Genomic DNA, 22,652 nt, shown 5'->3' on the forward strand with positions numbered 1-22,652 from the left:
AATGAAAATTTTACTACAGTTTTTGCTTGGACATGTTAAACATATCTTATCAATTTGGGTAATACATTTTAATTTTAATGTTGTAACTTATAAAGCTTTAAAATATGTTTTTATTTGCATATTAAAACTAGTGTAGAAAATGGCAAATTTAAATGATATAATTGAATTTTCATTTTACTTTTGCACTAAATGTTGCACATATGAATGTGAAAATGTACATTTAAATACAGAAATACATTGCCATTTTACATATTGCATTGACAATTTGCATATTACATTTCAAATTGAATTTAGCTGCACATATGCTTCCATACTATACAGCACCTTTGTCAAATGGTGCTATGTAGAACCATAAGAGGTACCATATTGCATTGTATTTCTTCAACAAAAATGGTGCTAAACAGCACCAACAGTGGTTCTTTGGCTCGTAAAGAACCTTTAAAGTGGCTTAACAGCTATATCGCACATTAATCACCCCAAAGAGCCGCTGAAGAACCATACAGGAGCTTAACAGTTTCTGTAAGGTAGCAGTGCAATATAGCACCCCAGTCATGCCAAAGAACCGGTGAAGAACCACTGAAGCACCAAGATTTGGTGCTATACAGCAACAAAAGTGGTTCCCCTATGATTACGAGCCAAATAACCACTTTTAGTGCTATATAGCACCATTTTTTTTGTAGAGTGTAGTTAAGTGTAGCCAAGAGCTTCAATGGGGTGTACGAGCATTTCATCCACTCTGTGATGAAGGACAGTAGACGAGATGTTCCTTCTCAAGTTCACAAACAGAAGTGAAACAGTCTGATGTTCAGAACAGGAGATTTAAAGTTAGCAAACAACACATTTGCTTTCTTAAAATACATGTCCTGTCTTATTGTGAATGACTGGCGCTTTTTACTCCAAAGAAAAGAAAACATGTTTTATAATTAAATCAGCTGATATAACCAACCACTTGTTGAAACTACTTTTCACTATATAGTCAATTAAAGCTGCATATAAGGTCAAGTCTGCTCCACATTCTCTTTTTCCTAATTGAATATCCTATTTCTCTCAGAAGAATGTCACATTGCAGAAGTAAAATGGGTTGTGAACATCATTTCATGTTGACTTGAGAAAATGAGAAAACAATGAAACTCAACCACAGTTTTAACAACACACTCTCTCACAATTTTTCTTATTGGCATCGGAGGTTCCATGAAGAATTTTTAACAACCACTGAGGGGGTCATTCATTACAGTGGTTCAGGGTGCAGGATTGCAGAAGGACTAAAGAAAGTAATTAGTACTTTTATTGTCTATTACCACCCATTGCCACTTATACCAACAACAGAAATAAGCACAATTAGAATCGCAAAATATGTGACAGAGCATTGCTACAGTATTGTGTGACTATATTCTATTGTTGTATTGTGTATATATTGTAACACTTCAATGTTAATGTCGAATCAAGACTAGTTGTAAGACAACATTCTTATGCACAGCATTCTTTTTTAAAATCTGTGAACTGTAAGGTTCTTTGAGGAACCCATTGAAGACAATAGGACTAATGGGCTTTAAAATCAATAAACTGGTTTTCACAGTGCAGATTTGTGCTAAGGCTTTGTACAATTTGTTCTGCTTAGCAATCAGTCTCATAAATCCCAATGAAAGTTTTGTGAAAGGGTGTGTGATATAAAACAAATAAAAGGGAATAAAATTCAACAACAGCTACAAACCTGAAGACTTAAGTCACTAAAAGTTTTATAATAAATGAAAACAATGAATAAATAATTTTTAAAAAGGAACAAAACAGTACAAAGTTGTCGGACAGCAGTATTATGGCAGTCTAGGATTTGTTTAGGAGAGCCGACCCTTGATCAGCATACAGAGCACAATTTAACACTGACTTTATAGTCTACATAGTGTCATCTGATTGATCCGCATAACTGAGATTTCCTATCTTACACTATATCCTTCACAAATCCTCAGACATAACTCTCTGCTCTCTAATGGCTTATGAAACCTGTCAAGAATATCTCTAGCTCATATTTCACCACAAAATCAAAAGAGAAATAAGATATTATAAAGATATTCACGACACTTCTCATTAATGTAAAGCACAAAAGTATGATATCATTTCCATTGTATCATGGTTTATTGTACTGGCATTAATTGATGATGTTTTTTATTTTTAAAAATATTCTACTAAAGGTAATGGGAAACTAATGTGAATCATCATTTGGGGTGGGGGGGGGGGGGGTTACTCTTAAAATGTCTCTATGCATTACAGTAATGAGAACTTGGGGGTAAATGTTCCTAATTGACTTAATTGTATTGTCCTCCTTCTTTAAGATTTTGAATTTGGGATGAAATGTGACCTGGACATGTTTTACCCTATAGCTTGAACAGCCAGAAAAGAGGAATGAAGACTATCTTCCCTGTCATGCTCCACGGGACAAGGGTGAAGTATTGCAACTAAAGCAGAAAAAAGGAAATTGTAAAATCTGTCATGCCTTGTATGTGTAATTATAGATAGATCGAATGTGAAGATGGGAAGGGAAAAATGGGAATGCACATGGAAAGGGAAAAAAAAACACAACACAGATTAGCTGGATAAAAATATTGATTTTCCACCTGAGTTGCATCTAGAGACAAAAAGGAACTTATTATCTAGATGTTGGAACAAACACGGCAGCCTGAGAGACAGAAGGAGAGAGAGGTAAGTCCATGTGAGTGGTCACTCCTGTAGTTGCATGCATGCAGAACACACGGTGACTGTATCTGTATGCGCTAACGTATAAACACAGACTCACATGTACACGTGTACAAACACAGAGTATGCAGATCGGAGCTTTTCCGGCTGGCTGCATCAGCTCTCCCATGCCGCCTGTGTGCATCGATGCTGGAAATGATAGCTCCATTGCTCCTGTGTATTTGCAAAATCTCCATATGTTCGTCAGGATTTCTCTTGCACGGCGCAGCACAGCCGTTCATTTCCCTTCAGATACAGATCACATTATCAGCCAGCAGATCTGGGCATTGGGCTGATGTTACAGGAGATTTTGGAAGATATATGTTTGTCCTTGAGATACTGCAACCAAATATCGCTTATACCGTTTTTTTTTTTTTTTGGGCCACAGTCAATCATTTGATGCTATCAACAATAAAAAGGGCAATCTCATGAAAGCATGTCCAGGTAATATTTAACCCTGAAAAGTAAACTAAACGTAAGTAAACTCAAGTAAATTAATTCTAAACTAAATTAATACATATTTGTTTTTTCTAAATAAATAAATATATGGATGATAAATTATTAAAATAAATGATATATTAATTAACTTACATATTTACACATCATGAAAGTATGCAGTTTACTACCTTAAATTTATGCTAATTCAAAATGATACACACAGAAAATGTATTCATTGTGTAAGGATTACAGAATCTCAGACACTTTGAACTCCTGAGATGGACAACACACACACAGTGCATTAACATACAGACATCTGTCTCCACATCCCACTGAGAGAGAATACAAGAAAATGCCTCTCTCACATATGCATCAGTTCCTTTCCATCACCCATCCTTCCCTTCACTCAGAATGATCAATAGAAGAATGTAATATTCTACATTAATGCAAGTGTTATTTACAGTCATGTTTGGTATCATTTGAATTGTCTCAGGGCGACTGTTACAATGGTCTCATTCTTATAAGAAGTAAACTAAAAGGTAATACAAATCCTAAGAGTTCAGAGATATTTTGCATACTATAGAGGGTGGGTCAATTCCCAGTGGTTTTCATGCAAATTACCTTCTGTCCCAAAAGGTGCCAACTCGACTTGATTAAATTGCAAATTACAATTGTTAGTTCCTGTCTCGAGTTTGGGGGATGTTTATTCTGGTCTGGAGTACTTAAGGAGAATGTGGCAAAAGGATCGGCGCGATTCTGTAACCAGACGCCCGTAGTGTGGTATGTCTCAATGCTCACACTATGTATTACTATAAAGTCAGTTATGCATTCTTTACTCATAGATTTATCTTTGAGAATTCGATGTTTTGTATTGATATGATTTGATCTCTTTGAATTGCTGTGGAATTGACATAATACATACAGTATTTACCTGACTGATAATAAATTGTTACATTTTGTTACATTTGACCTTATTCTGTTTTACTCTGTAATTATTGACTCTAGAAGATTACGTTGCATCCTTGTTAAAGACATGAGCAACCAAATGAACGAGTAAATATAAAGTTAAGAGTTAACTAGAATAATCAAATATCAGAATAATAAATTAGAAATGGACAAGCAATCAATTTGTATTTCAAGCTAAATACGAGGTCATAAAGAAATGGAGTCAGATTAAATAATAAAATGGAGTCAGATTAGAGTTTAACTTAAATTGAAGAACTGTGCACACTGGAAAGACCGAACACGCAGGAAACCTTCATCCACCATTTGGATACCTTCCTTGGGCCGGATGGGTGGAGCCTTACAATTGTTAATACTGTCACAGTCACCAGTCGAACTGCACTGCAATTCCCAGCATCCCTCTTACCACTCACCTGCACTCCATCAGTAATCACTCACACCTGACCTCTATCAGGGAATCTTCCTCACCTGTTGCTACCAATCAAGCTCCCTATAAAACAACACTCAGGCTACGGCCACAGGAAGCCAGATTTCTCCCTATCCGATCTTTTTTTTTTTTTTTTTTTTTTTGCCTCAAATTCCGTAAACACGGAGTCGTCTCAGGAAATATCTGTGTCCACAGGGAATCACTGAAACTGACTGAAAACGATGTAGTACACATGCCAGACCAATATGTGGCGCTGTAATTCTGCCACTGAGATACACAAAAAAACAGAAGACTTGGACCATGTGCGTAAACCATGCGCGCTGAATACAAACTAACACACAAAGCAGAAGATGTTGCTTTAATAAAACTAATGAGCTCAGTAGGTTCTGCAGCACGAACACAGGCACGTAGTCTGACATTGTTGTTGTTGTTGTCGCTGTTATGTGACGCAGCGGTGTCTGATTAGGGGCGAGACGTGGGCTGATGACGTCATCGTTTCAGAAAATATACGGATTCGCCGTCCACACGAAAACATGACAACGGCGTTTTCAAATTTATCCACCCTGGGACCTGGTTTCAAAAATGATCGGTTTCACTCTTCGAAAACGCCGGTTTCGTGTGGACGAAACCCCTATACGGTAAAAATGTATGCGTATACAGCGAAACGCGTCTTTGTGTGGACGGGGCCTCAATCCATACACTCATTGTCTGGTATCAAGGTTACAAATTCTTTGTATGCCTTGTCACGCACCTGCTGGATCCCTGTGACTCTGTAGCTGTCTTCCACCTGTTGAGCCTTCAAAAATGGGAGGATAAGTACTATTTATTTCCTCAGCTTATTGAGCTTCAATGAACTCAGAGTTTTGCACTTACCTTTTGATGTTGCTTTCAGTTTGTGAAATAAAGAAGCTCTTACCTTACTCATCCTCGTGTGCCTCTCCATCCAGTGTGAGACAAATACAATACATTGTGCCCTATTTTACAGATTTGTTTTACAGTGTAGGCTTAATATTTTGTGTAAAGTTTATTAAATTTACGCTTTTGGCAGATGCTTTTATTCAGCGCACACACAAAATAATTATCAGCTTGCATTCTCTGGTAATCAAACTCATGAAGGGTGACCAGAGTCAATGCTAATTCTCTGATCTACTGTTGAGCTGCTACAGTGAGAAAAAAAAAGTTTTATTAACTATTGATTTTGGAGTTAAATAAGCAGGACGTGACACTGACTCCTGCGCTAACCAAGAGTCAACCTGTTGACTTGGTCACATACGCTCATACGACTTTTTACATTATTCAAGATACTGGAATCAAGCTTTTACGTGATCTATTTTGGGGAACCTTTACTGATGATTTGGGTGCATATCTAGGTCAAATCTTGGTCTATTAAAAAAAAAAAAAAGAGCCAAAGACATTTTTACACTTACAACACTCTTCTGATCTGATGTCTTCTGACAGTCACCACACAGTGCTGAAGGGTGCCAAATGTACACTGCAAAAATCTGTGAAATTAACAGTAAAAAAAAACAGCCGCTGTGGTTGCTAATTTTATGTTAAAGCGTGAGTTTTACAGACTGAACTTAAATTTCTAGTTAATTCATAAGATCTAACACAACCTAATGTTCAAAAGTGCTAAATTTTTTTTCAATTAAAAACCATTAAATGTACGCGGTCACCCAAAATTGTGTGAATGTTAATATATGGTTTTCACGTTCAATTATAAGATGTCTAGTTCTCATTTGCTTCTAAAAACACTTCTTTTTTTTTTAAGATTCTGCTAAATATTCATGATTATGTAAATTAGTCCTTCCCCACACTCAATCACACCAGCTCAGACTACCTGCTCCACTTTTAATTTTAATTAGTTGCTAATGTACACACAAGCATGTTCCCGTTCACCATCTCAGACAGCTACGTTCTAAAAATCAACTTTCTTTGGTAAAAACATTTTGAACATTAGCTAACAATATGAAAATCCTCACCTCACAAGTTGACAGGACTGGTTAAGTTGAAGTTCTTTTTTCGCAATTTCGAATTTATATCCTGCTATTCTGACATTATAACTCAACTGCGAGTTAATACCTCACAATATCCAGTCAGAATTGTGAGTTTGTATTATGCAATTCTGAGAGAAAAAAAAAGTCAGAATTGCTGAATCTAAACTCTCAATTATTTTATTTTTTATTTTTTTATGCAGTGGTGGAAACATGCTTCCATAGTCTTTGGTACACTGCCGTTTTAAGGACAATTTTTTCAGCACTGGTGTTGAATAGGATCATTCTGCATATGGTTTGTCTTTAAGCACATTAGAAACACCAGGTAGACATGCTGTTAAATGCTGTTAAAGGGGTCATATGATGCTATTTTAAAGATCATTTTGTGTATTTGATGTAACAAAATACGTTGGCATGCTTTAATGTTCAAAAAACACATTATTTTTTCAAATACTGTACTTTATAGTAGTTCCTCTATGCCCTGCCTCTCTCAAACACATTGTTTTCTACAAACCCCCTCCTTCCAATTTTGTGCAGTCTGCTCTGATTGGCCAACTGACCCAGTGCATTGTGATTGGCCGAACACCACAACAAGCACGTGTCGGAAATGTAACGCTCCTTACCATAATCGCAAGCTTCAGCTTTCAAGTTAGTTTTATCAGATGTGTTGCGCAGAGAACTCCGCATTTGAACAGTCAATAGCAAATACTTTAACTAATAACAAAACATACTTACAATTGCTGATTCAAAAGCGCTAGATTGTGATAGCAGAGTCGGAAATTTACCCTTTTTTTTTTTTTTAGAAATAGCCTTCGTGCACAGCCACCCATGTACTCTACTAGGTTCAAGAAACTGTCGTCCATAAAATGCATTGCACACATTCGAACATTTGGATTGTGCTGTTCTGTTGTAAATAATTGTTACCTATGATTCATAATTGCATCTACTTTCAGAAGGCCAAATAAAGTGCTTTTGCTTTCAAATAGAAACGCACAGCATCTCCCTGACATGGCTGCATCAACACTACTGCGGTTAATGAAACCACGCATTATTTCTTTGCGTGAACATTTAGGCTGCATTATGCAAATATGTCCACATCGTGACGTGGACATGTGGGAGCTTGTTTGAATGAACCGTTTAGGTGGGCACGGACGAGTCAAAATGTTTTGGGTTTGAAACTTTAGTCTTTGCAACTTTAGGGATCTCATCTATGCACAAACAGCTTGTAACACTCCAAAGAGAAAGGAAAACTTGAAATCACATCATATGACCCCCTTTAAAACTTGGGGCCCTATTTTAACGATCTAAGGGCATGGTCTAAAGCGCATGGTGCAGGTGCATTTAGGGTGTGTCCGAATCCACTTTTGCTAGTTTAACGACGGGAAAAACGGTCGGTGCCGGGTGCATGGTCTAAAAGGGTTGTCCCTATTCTCTTAATTAGTAATGGGTGTGTTTTGGGCAAAACGTGCAATAAACTAATCAGAGTCTCATCTCCCCTTCCCTTTAAGAGCCAGTTGCGCTCGTGCCATGGCGGATTCGCTATTTACACGGTGGAATTTAAAAGCGCAAAGACTGAACGCATCTCCAGAGAGGAAACGGAGCTAATAGTGCGCGAGTAAATGGGTAACCTAATTCTGATACATGCAACAACTATCAATTATGACATTTTTATATTTATGTAGCCTACACAATAATAATCTTTTACATTGTAATCCTTTAATTTTTTAATATTTGGCATGTATGTGGGCTGCTGAGCGTCACTGTGTGTGTAATAAGAAGAGTGTACACGTGTTCTGGACCCGTCTATGGGTGCATATTACTAACGCGCTATTTAAATAACATAAAAATACTGCACCATTGATTTTTGATCAGGCTTTAGTTGATCTATGGCGCATTCTATTTCAGTTGCCTCAAAATAGCAATGCGTCAACAATGCACCTGAACACACCTCGTTTTCAGACCAGCACACCCATGGGCGCACAAATGGGTGCAAATGCATTTGCTATTTAAACAACGTGGTGCATGATGTGAAAATAACTATGTTGGGCTGAAACTAAAAAAAAAACACTTGTCATGCCTGACGCCACATTGCGCCGGGTGTATGATAGAGCCCTTGATGTTCACCACAGGGGATCTTTAAATTAACAATAATTCTATAGTAGATCCCTGTTTAAAAGTCCAGCTTTTCTGGACACCAACATATGTTGTGTTTTGAATGCTGGGCCCCAACATGGGATAGTATCCCAGGCTTCTTCAGCATCAAAACAACACTAACCATTGAAATTCATCCACGCTTTAAGCTAGTTTTTCAGCAGGGATACCTCTCAAAACAGAGTGATACCAGTCAGTTTTGTCACTGAAGCACTTTCTGAGGGTCAGTTATTGGTTAACCTATCTTTCTCTAAGCCCTTAAGTCTTTCATATCACACGCCGTGGGAGGGAGGGAGTGAGGGGGATCAAACAGCCCGGTGGCCTTTGAGCCCTTGTTGACAACTCAGGACTCTTCGAGTGCCGGGGAAGATCATGAATACTGCATTTGTTGCATCAGCGCTGACATTTCTGAAACAAACGTCTCACTGTGTCTTGTCTAGGTTTAATTTTTTTGTCGAGCCACTCGTCTTGACTGACCGACATGAAATGGGGCCGCTGTGGTAAAAAGTGGTGACACTCAGCTCAATTTGTGTGTTCAATTCTAATGAAGCATGTACCAATTGAAGACAGCGAAAGAACCTCAAGCCATGAGCGACGCCAAAATTGTTCCCAGAATTCTTTGCTGTGGTTATTGTTTTGTTGCCGTTTCTGGTGTAAGTGGTGCTAGACGTAAAAGCTTTGAACCGACTAAATCTGTTATAGTTGTCTGCATTCTGAGTCTTGCCACATGCTGCTTCTTTCTCTCTCCATTTCCTATAAAACCTTGTGATTATGGGGAGCTCAGCTAAATGTCATTCTTCTTGTGAAAGCACAGCACAGAACTCAAACTTTCACTCCACCAGCACCGACTGACTTTTTACTTGCCTTGAAAAAACGGTCTCAGGAGCATGTAAGAGAAAAGCAGCCCGAGCAACGCCATCAGAAAAGGAGCCATTTTAACAGCTCAGCGGGTGTAGAAAATGGGACGCCTGCAAAAAAAGGACCATCACAACTCTTAATGAGATATGAGAACACAGACACCGTTGCACAATGTGTCTAGCTGTTCAGCTCCAAGCTGCACACTCCCCCTAGTGAGCATGTAAGCTAATGCCTCAGGATGTGTCTGTGGGCTAACACACACACAAAAAAATCCTTCCAGGAAGACTTGACGAGCTTGTTTGTTAGAGCACAGGCCGCGGGAAGCATTTTGAACAGGTTGAGAGATAATAATGACTTCCTTTCCCATCGTAGGTTTAACAAGCGCTTTGTGAGCAACAACTTGCAATATCTCTCACTTACGGTTCTGCTCTTTGAGAATGTGGGAAAAGTTAGGCAATAATATGCAAATAAGTACGAGACACAATCACTGAAATACTGCAGAACGCTGTATCATGTACACTCGCTTCTTATTATTATCAACATTACATATATTTTAGCTGTGGGAACATATCACTGATGATAGATATATTAAATATATATTGCTTTTTGATTCTGTCATCAGCAGCTTATCATATACAGTACTGTACATAGAAACCATCCCACAGACTGACTTGACTAACATATTTATTTTAATTTTAAATATGCAATTAAATCTACAAAATTTAGATTTGGCTTCTTTTAGACAAACTGTCAGCTATTTATTTTTTTCTTTTAAAGAATCTCTCATGCACACCAAAGCTGTATTTATTTGATCAAAAATACAATAAAATTACTAAAATTACAATTGTGTATCATCACATTTTACAATAACAGTGCTCTATTTTTATATATTTTAAAAAGTAATTAATTCCTTTGATGGCAAAGCTGTTCGAGAAACATGTATTTATTAATGCTGAAAAAAGTTGCACTGCTTTTTATTTATTGTGGAAAGCATGATACACTTTTTTTTTTTTTTTTGATTCTTTAATGAACAGTCCAACAGAACAGCATTTATTTTAAACAGAAATCTTTTATAACATTGTAAATGTCTTTACAGTCACTTTTAATCAATTTAATGCATTCTTACTGAATAAAAGTATTAATTTCTTGAAGAAAGAAAAACTATTACTGGCCCTGAACATTTGAATGGTAGTGTAAATAGAATTAATAAATAAATAAAAAGTATGTATAGGTTGGAAGTGAAGAGCCAGCTGTGTGTATTTGTGTGTGTATGTTATGTGCACACCAATGAGCCACTAGAGCTCAAGAGGTCATCTTTTGGCTCATTGGCGTGTACATAACACCGAGACACACACACATGCCCATACCGAGAAAACAAAAACCCAGATCTGACCTCTTATGCAGGTCACGCTCTCATAATATGAACTCTCCACCGCTGGAGATACAGGAGGCTCAACCTCTGCTCAAAAGTAAAATACAAACTTATTTTCACTCGCATAAAGAAAGCTCTAAAGGTCTGGGGAAGTCCTGGTTCACTTGCTTCCCTATACATAACTATAACCAACACATAACATTTATGGAAAACAGCAGTTTTGACCATTTTGATATCTCTTTTTTTGTTCCAACATAGAAAAGGGTGGTTAAATAACCCTTTTTACAATTCATTGCAAACATCTGTCTAGCAAAGCACACAGCTGTTTATATACAGTTACCATTGTGACTGCAGATATTATGTAAATATGCTGATGTGTTAAAGTTTCTAAAACTTTAGCTTAGTATATAATGTCTCCTAAATTAAGTCACCTATACTGCGAATAGCAAAAATGGCCTATTGTTCTGTAATATGCTCAAATTAAAGTGAATGAGAAGGGAGGGTGAGAAATTACTAATTTAATGGTTTCCAGTGAAATTAAAGGCGGTATCCTCAGCACTGAATAATAAGTGGTAATATGAACTTTAAACTAGAAAAGCGGAAAATTATGCACTTTAAAAGATTTATAAAGCCGGCTATTTGCATACTTGCACACTTCCATTGTATGCTAATAAGACGGGCCATCTAAGTATTCATATTAAATCTGAGTCGAAAGAGGTCAGGTCCTGCTATAGCCTACCCCTTGCATAAGCAGTAAATATTAATTGACCTCTAACCTTGATAATACACACTATATGAATATGTATTTAAAGGAATGGTATTAAAATATATAACGTTTTGTCATCAAAACTTGCCTTCGTGTTGTCCCAAATCTGTGCGACTTTCTTCTGTGCAACATAAAAGAAGAAACAATTCAGTTAAAGTCAATGGTAACCAAAACGTTGCCAACGGTTGCCAACTGGTTAGTTACCAACATTGCCCTTTTTCCACAGAAGAAGGTTTTACAGGTTTGTCAAGCTGCTCTTTTCCATATAACGAAAACTAGACCAAAACCTGTCAATATACATGTAGTCAATTTGTACTATAATAAGTCATGTGGTATATTTGTTTGAGGAAATAATGAACTGAAATTAAAACTACAAAAATAAATATTCACTTACTGGATGGAAAAAAAACAGCTTGGGTTTCTGCTATCTTCATCTCCTTTTGTACTTTTCAGAAGGATGTGAGGGGTTATAAGAAATGAGTAAAGTATAAAACAGAATACTGTAACGAATCAGTTCCCATAAAAAAATCCATCTAATCTTGGACTTTACAGGCTAACAGTGAGGTAAGGCTCAAATAAAATATGCTCTTAAGAGAATTAATATCGCAATGGATCCAGGTAGCCTATGCATCAGAAATGCAAATGGGCCGGTATGTTAATTAACCACTTCAACCTTTTATCTCGAAATCTTGTTCACTACTGAACAATATCTGAAGTGTAAAGTTCTCCAATTTGATCCGACCTGCTAGACAAGATTGTTATAAGAACAGCAAATCTCTCTTGAAGCCACAGTAGCTGTCTCATTTGGGCAAGATGACACACATGGAAGCAAGCAGGGGGGATTCAAAGGATTGAGCACATATCAAACTTATTTTAAATGCTTTTTATGAACTTTTAATGGCATTCTGAGAGGTTTGAACTCAAATGACTGAGTGCAGAGAACTGAGACTAACAGTGTGATGGTAAAGAGACAAAAGTGTGTTAGCCAACCAGGGAATATTACAGCATACTGCAGCCATCGAGACACACACATTCACATTCATTTGGATACATTGATATATACATAACATTTTAGCAGCTGGTCCACTTGCAAAGCTCTCACTGTTAATTTTCTCACATGTTGCAGTGCAATGTGTTTTTGGATGGTGGCCAGTAAATATGGATCAGACACTTTTAATTCACCCTTTCACAGGCTTTCCTTTGGCAAACGTGCCCGGGATTGTCATAGCAACAACTGTGGTGAACAATCTCATGTACTCATGTATCTAAACTTGCTCGTATGTTGCTATCCTTGGCCTTTTGAGAGCCCAAGCAAACACAACTTCTTTCTTCTCCCTTGTTCTTGCCATCTCATGCTTCCGTCTTTGTTTTAGCACCTCTTTCATTCGTCTATGTATTCCTCTTCCACGCTCTCTCACTGTATCGTTGTCGTTCTGTCTCTCTTCTTTGAAAGAGTTTAAATGAGATTAGAAACTTCCAGGTGCACATGGACAGTCAGACAAGTAATAAGGGCTGAAAGCAATTTCCTCCCTGCTTTATCGAACTCTGAGAGATGGGCAATAACCACATATAGCAAGCCCTGACTCTGTTGTTTATTATTTATATCGGGTTGATTAGGATCCGCTAGTCACACAATGTGTTGGCGTGATGCCGTTGTTCACCGGGAGAAACATTCACGTTGTGTACGAGGACCTGATTTACTTATCCATCTGCTTGCATGTGAAATTGTTTCGATGAAGACCTGGCTGCTACTGTTACTGGGCAGGTTGTTGAAATAATGGCCAAAAAAACTTTCATGCACGTCATCATTATAAAAAGAAACTAATGACAAATGTATCGTTGTCAGCAACACAAAAAGGCGTCCTTTTGAGCACAATATCAGTGTGAAGCAGTATATTCAGGATGACAAAAAAATGTATGGTGGGACTTGATTTTATCCACACTCAAAAAAATGAAATCTGTGTGTTGTTTGATTAAAATAAATAGAGTATATTGTAACAAATAAAATGAATCAGTTTAAGGGATATACACAGTTATTTCAAATCAATCTAAACTAAATCCAGGGGAAATTAAATGAGCTCAACTAATTTTTGCTGAAACTACAAAAAGGAATTGAGTCGAGTCAACTACTTCTTCTGCGCATGCTCAGAAGACAGGAACTTCCGGTGACCGCTTCAGCCGACGCCATTAATGTGGTGGAGTTGTTTGAAATCGGTAAGTCCAAAAATCTTTTACCATCCTTGTCTATATTGTGCTAATAGTTATTAAAAACTGTTCAAAACAGTCCTAGTATTGTATTCAAGCAGATATTTGACTTTTTATTTTTTATATTTAAAACAGACTCGGATCACCCTGTATACGCAATGAAAAAATAGCAAATTCGTTTAAATGCCTGTATTCATGTGCATATTTAGACATTAACGTGGTATTTACTTAGATCTGACACTAGTTGTAAGGGGTATTTCACTAGATCGTTTGAGTTATATTACAAACATTAACCAATTAACCATTGAATTTTGTTGAGCTTGCTGTTAGCAAGGTGATATTTCCGTACGGGTAGAGACGAGAACACAGCAAATTCAAGTAAAACAATTTACAGTTATTTCACTTAAAATACAAGTTTATGTTTGATGTAACATGTTGTACCCAAAGCGTGATTTTTGTATTCGGAAATACATGGAAAACGAAAAACGCGTTCTATGGAGTCGGGACATGGTTTGCTAGCGGTATTCTGTTACAGTACATTATGGTTAGGGTTGCATCATTGTACGATGTGTAACGCGCATCTCGTCAGTAAAGCCGGTTCTGTAATCAGCGGTAAATTCCATCAGGTGCGCAGCTCCTCAGTGAACAACGGCTCTGCGTTATAAATGCGGCTCAGTGTGACATATGCACGATGATTATCCTGCAGCCCTAATTTACAGTACATTTCACTTTACAATCAGAGTATGGAGAGAAGAGTGATAGAACGTATGATCACAAATTTTTAAAGTGAAAGTTTCATTTATAATTTACAGTGACATTGAAAAGTGGTTTCAGTAGCAGAACTAAACCATCCGAATCTATTTAAAAATGCATTTCATTCTGATACATTAAAAAAAATTAAATAACTATCAAGTAAATATCATGCTAATTCATTTTTGTTTTCATTTCACAGGTTTTACAAGAGAAACATAAATCATGCTTGGCTTTGTTTTTTTTCCCCATTGGGTAAGTAGTATTAGGCTAATTAATGTTATTTAATTTTAATTGATTCATGGATATTTTTAAAACACCTTTTATTACTGTCATGGAATAGAGGAACGTGTTTTATTAATCGGTGCTTGGACATACATGTTTTGGAATCCAGTATGTAAATGTATAATAGTCAAATCTAAATCAGATTTTACATACTGATACATTTTGATACCTGTGATTTTACAATTTCCTAATTGATTGTTGTGCTTGACCAATATTCAGACAGCTTGATGAAGATTTTTCACACTAAATGTGGAGTCAATGGCCGAACAATAAAAAACATCATGCAACCCATTTCACAGGTTGGTACACAAAGTTATACACACCTCTTGGTTATCAATATTCAATTTTTTTTTTTTTTAACAGTGTTTTGTATTTGTTTTTTTTAAGAATAACAGCATAGATGTGCGAAGAGAATGCATCCTCAAAGCATTGTGTGCATACTTGAATGAAGACCATGTACAGCTGTTCAAGGAGTATGCTGTAAGCAAATCCTTCTCTTCCGTCTATTTCACTTTCATATATTACCTGTACTGTGTTCTTAAAGATTAGTTGTCATACAAATGCTGCATATTTTGTTTATTTTGCACAGGATTGCGATTGGTTGAGTGCCAAAGAAGCGATGAAGCAGACAGTAATGGGGATCTATATTGTTCGACATGAAGGACATGACCCAGTGGATCAGCCTGTAGATGTTGGTGTCGTGATTGAAGGGACTAAGGTTCTCAGCTCCTTGAGGAATGCAGCTGTAGCAGTGGCCATGTTATTCGGACTCATTTACGCCTTGAACCTTAGCTACCCACAAGAACTCAAATCTACATTTGAGGTAATCCAGAAAGTGTTCTTCAACCTGGATGGACACAGACTTTCACCAAAAGTGCAAACCCTGAAGAACAAGATGTTGGAGTAAGTTGACCTTGTTCTATTTTGTTGTAGCTCAACACTGAGCAGAAATTGTCTTAATTTTTTTTTATTATTATTGTATAGTCATTTTATTTGGTTACATGCAATATATCAGTATTGTTAATCCTCTTTTTATTTTTTCGGACGGTGGTTGGTTTCTAAGTTTTATTTCTTGACTTGGCTGAAACTTTACAACTACTGCTGTAGTTGCTTTAATGTGATTCTTGAAATATGTAGTTGTAAGATACTAGTTTTGAGATTGTATCTCTACACTAAGCACAAGTTGGTGTTTTTTCCCTTGAGTGCAGTAATTGCCAAATCTGCATTAAAAGTGGTTGATTTTCATTTTATTTAATTGCATGCAATAGCAATATTGTTTCTCCTCTATTTCTATTGTGTAGTTTTTCTTTATTTGACAAAATATTTGTCAACCTGCCTGAAACCTTAAAACTACCTCTGTAGTTGCTTTAAACTGACTCTGGAAATACTGTATTTTTGATCTGTCTTGTTCTAAGATGGAGTAGTTTTGAAATTGTAGGTCAGCACTGATCGGTAATTGCTGTTTTTTGTTTCACTTTGGACACTGAATAAAGAAAGATTTGAGACATTCACATTGAGTATTTGATTTGTAAGTAAATTTTGGCTGAAATATCAGTAATTAAATTAAGCTGGTTTAAAAGACAATTACGTCGTTCAGTTAACATATTTCTGGTTGTTTAAATTTAAGTGGTTTCAATTAATTGGCTCAACAAGACAAAATTGTGTAAAGTTAAATTCACAAGACAATTAAAACAAAAATAATTTGACCTCATTGGCTGAAGATGATTTTTGCTTATGGGTTCTATTTGCCTAGATTAAGCAGAGATAACATAATTCAAATGCGTGGAAATGTGTGTCATAATTATATTAAGTTACACCAACGATTTATTTTTTTGAGTGCAGCTGAAGTGACTGTAGTGGTTGACCGATTACTTATTTTTATCTTAGCAAGCAGGGTGGCCGATATAAAGATGATATATAGTATGTGATATTATACTATTTAATATAAAGATACTAAAAGCACATGCATAACAATTGCTGAAATACAATTTTTATTTATTTTACATATTATTTACTAAATTTGCTTAAATATTTGCTGACTGTTGAAAGTCATGAGAAAGTATAGTGTTTGCCTTTCTATTACTAATAACAATGAGCAATCAAAATAAAAAATGAGCTGTGTAAATACGTTCACATCGCTCATTTGCGTACCGACATGGTTGACAGCTGTTCATGCACAATCACATTTTAGATCGACTAACTGCATATTGTATTTGAAATTAAAATGAAAATGTAATTTAAGTGTACTAAAAAAATAGTATTAAAAATGCTATTATTTTAATTTTAAAATATAATCGTATTATTACACTATTTATATTGTTGTATATAAATTTATATATAAAAAAAACTATTTAATAAAGTGCAATGGCACTATTTTTACTATTATAAATTATTAAAATGTTTATAGTTATATTTAATGGGTTATCCATTTCCAGGTGCTCTCATGAGAACCAGACCGAAAAACTTGTGCACCCATGACTATAATACTTTGTCATATACATTTACTTTTTCATTTAACAGTTCTGTCTAATAATTTATTAGATTGAGTTGTTAAAAAGAGAAAGTAAACTAATGAAGATGGACAACGGGAGCTCCATCGCTAAGGCACTGATGTTCTCGTCGCTGTCAAAATAAAAGTCCCACCACCACAGCAGACAAACAGAAAAGCTTATGGGTCGATGCCAATAACATCAACCAATATATCAGTTGACCACTAATTGTTTGGAACACAAAAAATTGTCTTGAAATTCACTTCACAAGGGAAAGTTACATTTCCGTGACACATTTAATCATGCATATTTTTTATACATACATTTTTAACCTTAAAAATTTGTTTTTCCTCTTCCTGGAAAACAAATCAAAATATTGATGACAATTTTAGTACAATTTGTGGCCAATTAAATGCTCTCTAGAATTAGAATACTTAATTATAACTCCCACCTGCCACTTATCTAACTCTTTAACATCTAATTGACATGATCATCAGCTTCAGAGTCATCAACCTCCGATGTATTCAAATCTACGACCTCAAATCTATAAATGTTTATATCTACACCATATAAAACCTCATGCATTTACATGCAGTAATTTCTATACAGCTGCTTTGATTCAATATGTATTTTGAAAAGCGCTATACATATACATTTGACTTGACTATTCAAGGGTGCCATTCTATTCGAGCCAAAATCATTCAGACGAACCCTGCTGTAATCCACGCCCTGGCCTATCTCCAAAACCTCCAAAAGCTGTCAACTGTTGCGTTTCCAGGCTGCGATAAAAGGCCTTGCCGTATCACATGCAACTTCCTGCTTCAAAAAGAGCTACAATAATACAGGGAAGAAAAGTGATTCAGCATATTAATTTCAGTGTCAATGTTATCATGAGTTTTTTTTGTTGTTGTTGTTGCACAGTGGTGGCCTAGAGCTAGACCTAGACCTAGATCTATGTGCATAGATTTGAATTCAGCATAAAAATGTGAGATACATTGTGAGAGTACTGTAACACCTACTGGTCTTGTTTAGTATAAGACTAAACACAGAGGCTAAATAAGCCCGAGTGGGCGACACTTAAACACACGCATTTAGACAAGTTAATTGGATGTACAGTATAGGTCAAAGACAGAATAAAATGAATTAAGAGATATTGATTCTTGATTGCAAAATCTACAGAGGCCAGTGTTGCCATAGTGATACCACCATTCAGCAATCTTTTGACAGTTCTAGAATCTTTACCAAATGCATTTAATAAAATGCAGAACGACCACACTACAGTACACAGAGCTCTTCTTTTAGACCCTGACACGGCTCAAAACACAGAAATGCCAGATTCTGCTCTGCTGAACTCTTAAACTCAGCCTGTTTTCACTGGCATCTGCAGACACCTAAGTCCACATATAGAGACTTTTAAAGAACAAGAGCCTTTAAAAATTCATCTGCATTTTCTATTCAGCTCCTCTTCAGTCTCCATTAGGACTTCCAAATCGGTTACAAAAGCATTAAATGTTAAAACGCCGTTCAACACCGAGGATTATTGACAGATAAACACTTTTATGCTTCACACTTTACCTCACAGTGTTGTTTTAGCAAGATCAAACGGGTCATTTCTTTTTTTTATTTTTTTATTTTTTTTATCATCCTTGGTGAGCAATAATATTATTTATCTGTAACACACTACTGTAATGCACTGTAAAAGTTGCCATTGGCTATTCATTGTCCATCAAACATTATTTTTGCAGTTCTTGGGCAAACTTATTTTACAGAATGAGCCAAATGCTGCACTAGCTGAAGCACCTCAGTTTGAGTATAATTTATTTAAAGGCAGAATTCAATATTCCTTGGCAAAGCATCTCTTATTTTTTTCTTTATTTAGACAAAGAAAACATTGGCCAGATCCAGCAAACTATCACATCAGCAAATGATATGCATAATGCTTCTGAATAAGAGAAACCATACACTCAGTGTATGCAGTGTTTTGGGCCATCAAAGAATGAGACTTGCCAGGGATTCAACAGTGAAGCTGTCAAAAACAGTAGTAATGTTAATGTAGCATATTTTGATTTTAGCCAGTGAAGATAAGATAGCAGATTAGTTTTAATTAGACAGTGTGCGGATAGACCGCTGGTTCTAGGGAGGAATCTGTCAGCATTAGTTTACATCACGCGAAGCTGCAAATGAACATGAAACACACACACTCATGAAGACTCTCTCGAGCTGAGTGTGTAGCCCCTCTACGGTCATGTCTTATTCATCCGTCTTTTCCCCTGATAAAAGTGTGTGGAAGAGACACTTTCAGGGCACACAAACTCTCCCTGAGAAAGGCCACAACCATGGTCCGGATGAACTCTTTGGCCGCATTTATGTTCTCAACCAATTCCAATTTCTTTATCAGGCATCTGGCACTGCCCAGATGTTGTTGTTTTGCCGTTTTCAAGCATGCATTTGTGAGATTGAATGTTTCGGCAAAACTTTCGAATGGTTCTAAATGCGATATGTACTGAATCTGACCTACATTTTTACACTTTATCCAATTCTCCTCTTAATCTGGGATTTTTCCATCATCGCCACATGACAGACAGACTACAAGAAAACAACACACACATGCACATAGGAAAAAAATAAATAAACAAGCCAACCAAACATTAAAAATTAACTGATTGATGAATAATAATAATAATAAGGCAGCGGCTATTTGCAAGTGCTATTTACTAAGTGCAAATAGCAAGAGATGCTATTTTTACACTAAGTGAAAATAGCAGTATTTTCTGCTATTTATACTACTTATTGCAAATAATCTTTACCTCAGCTTTGCAGTATATTATAAATCAGTACGCAAAAGCATATTGAGTGTAAATGATCATTTCCTCCCTACACCTACCCTGACACTACCCGATACTTTATTTTCATCCTTTTGATTCTTTCCTCCATTTGTATCGAAAATAAATAGACACTCTGTAACAATAATAATAATAATAATACACAGACAGAGACATGACAGATGGACTACAAGAAAACCTCACACATACACAGACATAAAATAATTACATACCTAAATACATACATACACAAATACATAAATAAATGACCCAAAAACATGAATATACTGTATATGTATGTGTATGACACTGACACAATTTTCATAATTTTGGCTCTATATGCCACCAGAATAGAATTAAAATTAAAAAATCAAGATGAAATTGAAGTGCAGACTTTAAGTTTTAATCTTCCCATCATTCTGGTACAGGTTTATCTTAATTTCAGCTGTCCAAAGAATGCTTTTCCAGAAGTGGTCTGGCTTTTTTAGACGTTTTTTTGGCAAAGTCTAATCTTGTTTGCACCTTGTGGTGAATGCTCTGTATTTGCTCTCGTGAAGTCTTCTCTTGATTGTAGACTTTGACAGTGACACGTCTACCTCCTGGAGAGTGTTCTTCACTTGGCTGGATGTTGTGAAAGGATTTTTCTTTACCATGGTAAGGTAACACCACTGTTGTCCTCTGTAGACATCCAGGCCTTTTTATGTTGCGGAGCTCACCATTGTGTTCTTTTTTTCTCAGAATGTACCAAATTGTTGATTTGGCCACTCCTAATGTTCCTGCTATCTCTCTGATGGATTTATTTTGTTTTTGAAGCCTAACTATTGTCTGTTTCACCTGCATGGAGAGCTCCTTTGATGGCATGATGTGGGTTCACAGCAACAGCTTCCAAATGCAAATGGCACACTTAGAATCAACTCCAGACCCTTTACCTGCCTAATCGATGTAGAAATAACAAAGGAATAGCCCACATCTGTCCATGAAATGGCTTTTGAGTCAATTGTCCAATTACTTATGGTCCCTTGAAAAAGGGGGGAGGCACATATTAAAGAGCTGTAATTCCTAAACATTTCCTCCAATTTCGAGCTCCCTGCATTAAAACACATCTTCCAGAGGACCATTTCCTTCCACATGTATCTGATAGCATCACATTTTAAAGTGATTTCAAAGAGATGTGTATTTGATATCATAGCACAGTTTTTTAATCTACCTCGGAGCGTACACCGTCACTGCCAGTCTGAGAGAAAGGGAGAGAGAGACTGCTGAGCAGCCCGGTGGGGAAAAAAAGTGTTTAACGCAACAGAGATGAAACCAAATCACATCTGACACTTTGTTATATCAGTGTAATTAACATAGGGGGACAGATAGATGCCGAGACACCCTTGTTGCTTGCTCTGGTTCAGCGGCCAAGCGTGTGATTATGCCGGCGTGTTCTCATCTCTAGCGTGCCTAGCCCTTCCACTATACTCCCCAACAATGGAGATAATGGCTACATTTAGGCGGCTTGTAAACTGTGATTCTGATCCAGCAGATGATGCTTTTTGTGATGGATGAGGAAGTGGGTGATATGTTGATGTGTTATGTGGCACAAAAAATCTCTGAGTGTAGAATATTAGGGAGATAAATGACGTAAATGAAGGGAAATTAAATTTTTGCAGTTCAGAATGCAAAAGATAGTGACACTGCTTGGACATATTCATGCCAAGCATTCATAATTGTTGATCGCTTCAAAAATGAACAGCTTTGAATATATTTAAGTGAAGAGGAAGAAATGTTATATTATTGGCTGAATCAACACCGCCAACAACACACTTCACCTTTTATATTTCCCCACTTATTTTTGTGTATCCTAAAAATGTGTCTGCTTTTACTTGGAGGTAGTGTATGGCTAAGTGTGATTTTCTTCACAAATTATGGAAAGTCAGCCAAGACTTGGTCTCCCAAGTCAATTCTGGAAATAAATCCCTGACTGTACCACCGGCTCTCACCAGGAGGACCTCAGCTGCATAAAAAAGGGCCAGAAAACAAATGTGTAAACACTAATTGGCAGTTGGAGGGCATACTACATTAGGATGGCTAAATTATTTATGACATTCCATAGCCTCTTTTACTAGTAATTAGCAACCACACTAAATAAACGAAGCGCTTTACATTGCATTAGTGGCACTAAATCATGTCCAGGAGTGTGCAAGGTTGTTGAAGATTTATCTAGCAATTATTGAAGTATTGGAGACTAAATGTTTTGGCGAGTGTATTTGTGTTCTTGAAAGTCAAGTGTCGAGGTAGCAAGCCACTGAACAGTGGCTGTATCTAATTTGCATCTAGCCATCTATATAAACTTTATATTTATTAATAATACATAATGCTATCTAATATACATTTACCATTAATGTTTTTGAAAGAAATAT

General features: G+C 36.5%; 2 protein-coding genes across 2 annotated transcripts in view; one reads left to right on the plus strand and one right to left on the minus strand.

Annotated features, from left to right (window-relative positions):
* The window catches only part of LOC306873764 (VPS10 domain-containing receptor SorCS3-like), a gene marked incomplete at its 3' end in the record, with an annotated part of 216,402 nt that overhangs the window by 188,721 nt on the left and 5,029 nt on the right, over positions 1 to 22,652 (minus strand). The window lies entirely within an intron of this gene.
* LOC306873425 (uncharacterized protein) lies at positions 13,868 to 16,442 on the plus strand. The gene is made up of 4 exons (XM_079422694.1): positions 13,868 to 13,910; positions 14,854 to 15,235; positions 15,324 to 15,416; positions 15,526 to 16,442. Exons 2-4 carry the CDS (start codon positions 15,164 to 15,166, stop codon positions 15,841 to 15,843), a joined length of 483 nt encoding a protein of 160 aa, XP_079278820.1. The 5' UTR covers positions 13,868 to 13,910; positions 14,854 to 15,163; the 3' UTR covers positions 15,844 to 16,442.

The sequence above is a fragment of the Barbus barbus genome (genome assembly GCF_936440315.1).
Source record: "Barbus barbus genome assembly, chromosome: 8".
NCBI lineage: Eukaryota > Metazoa > Chordata > Actinopteri > Cypriniformes > Cyprinidae > Barbus > Barbus barbus.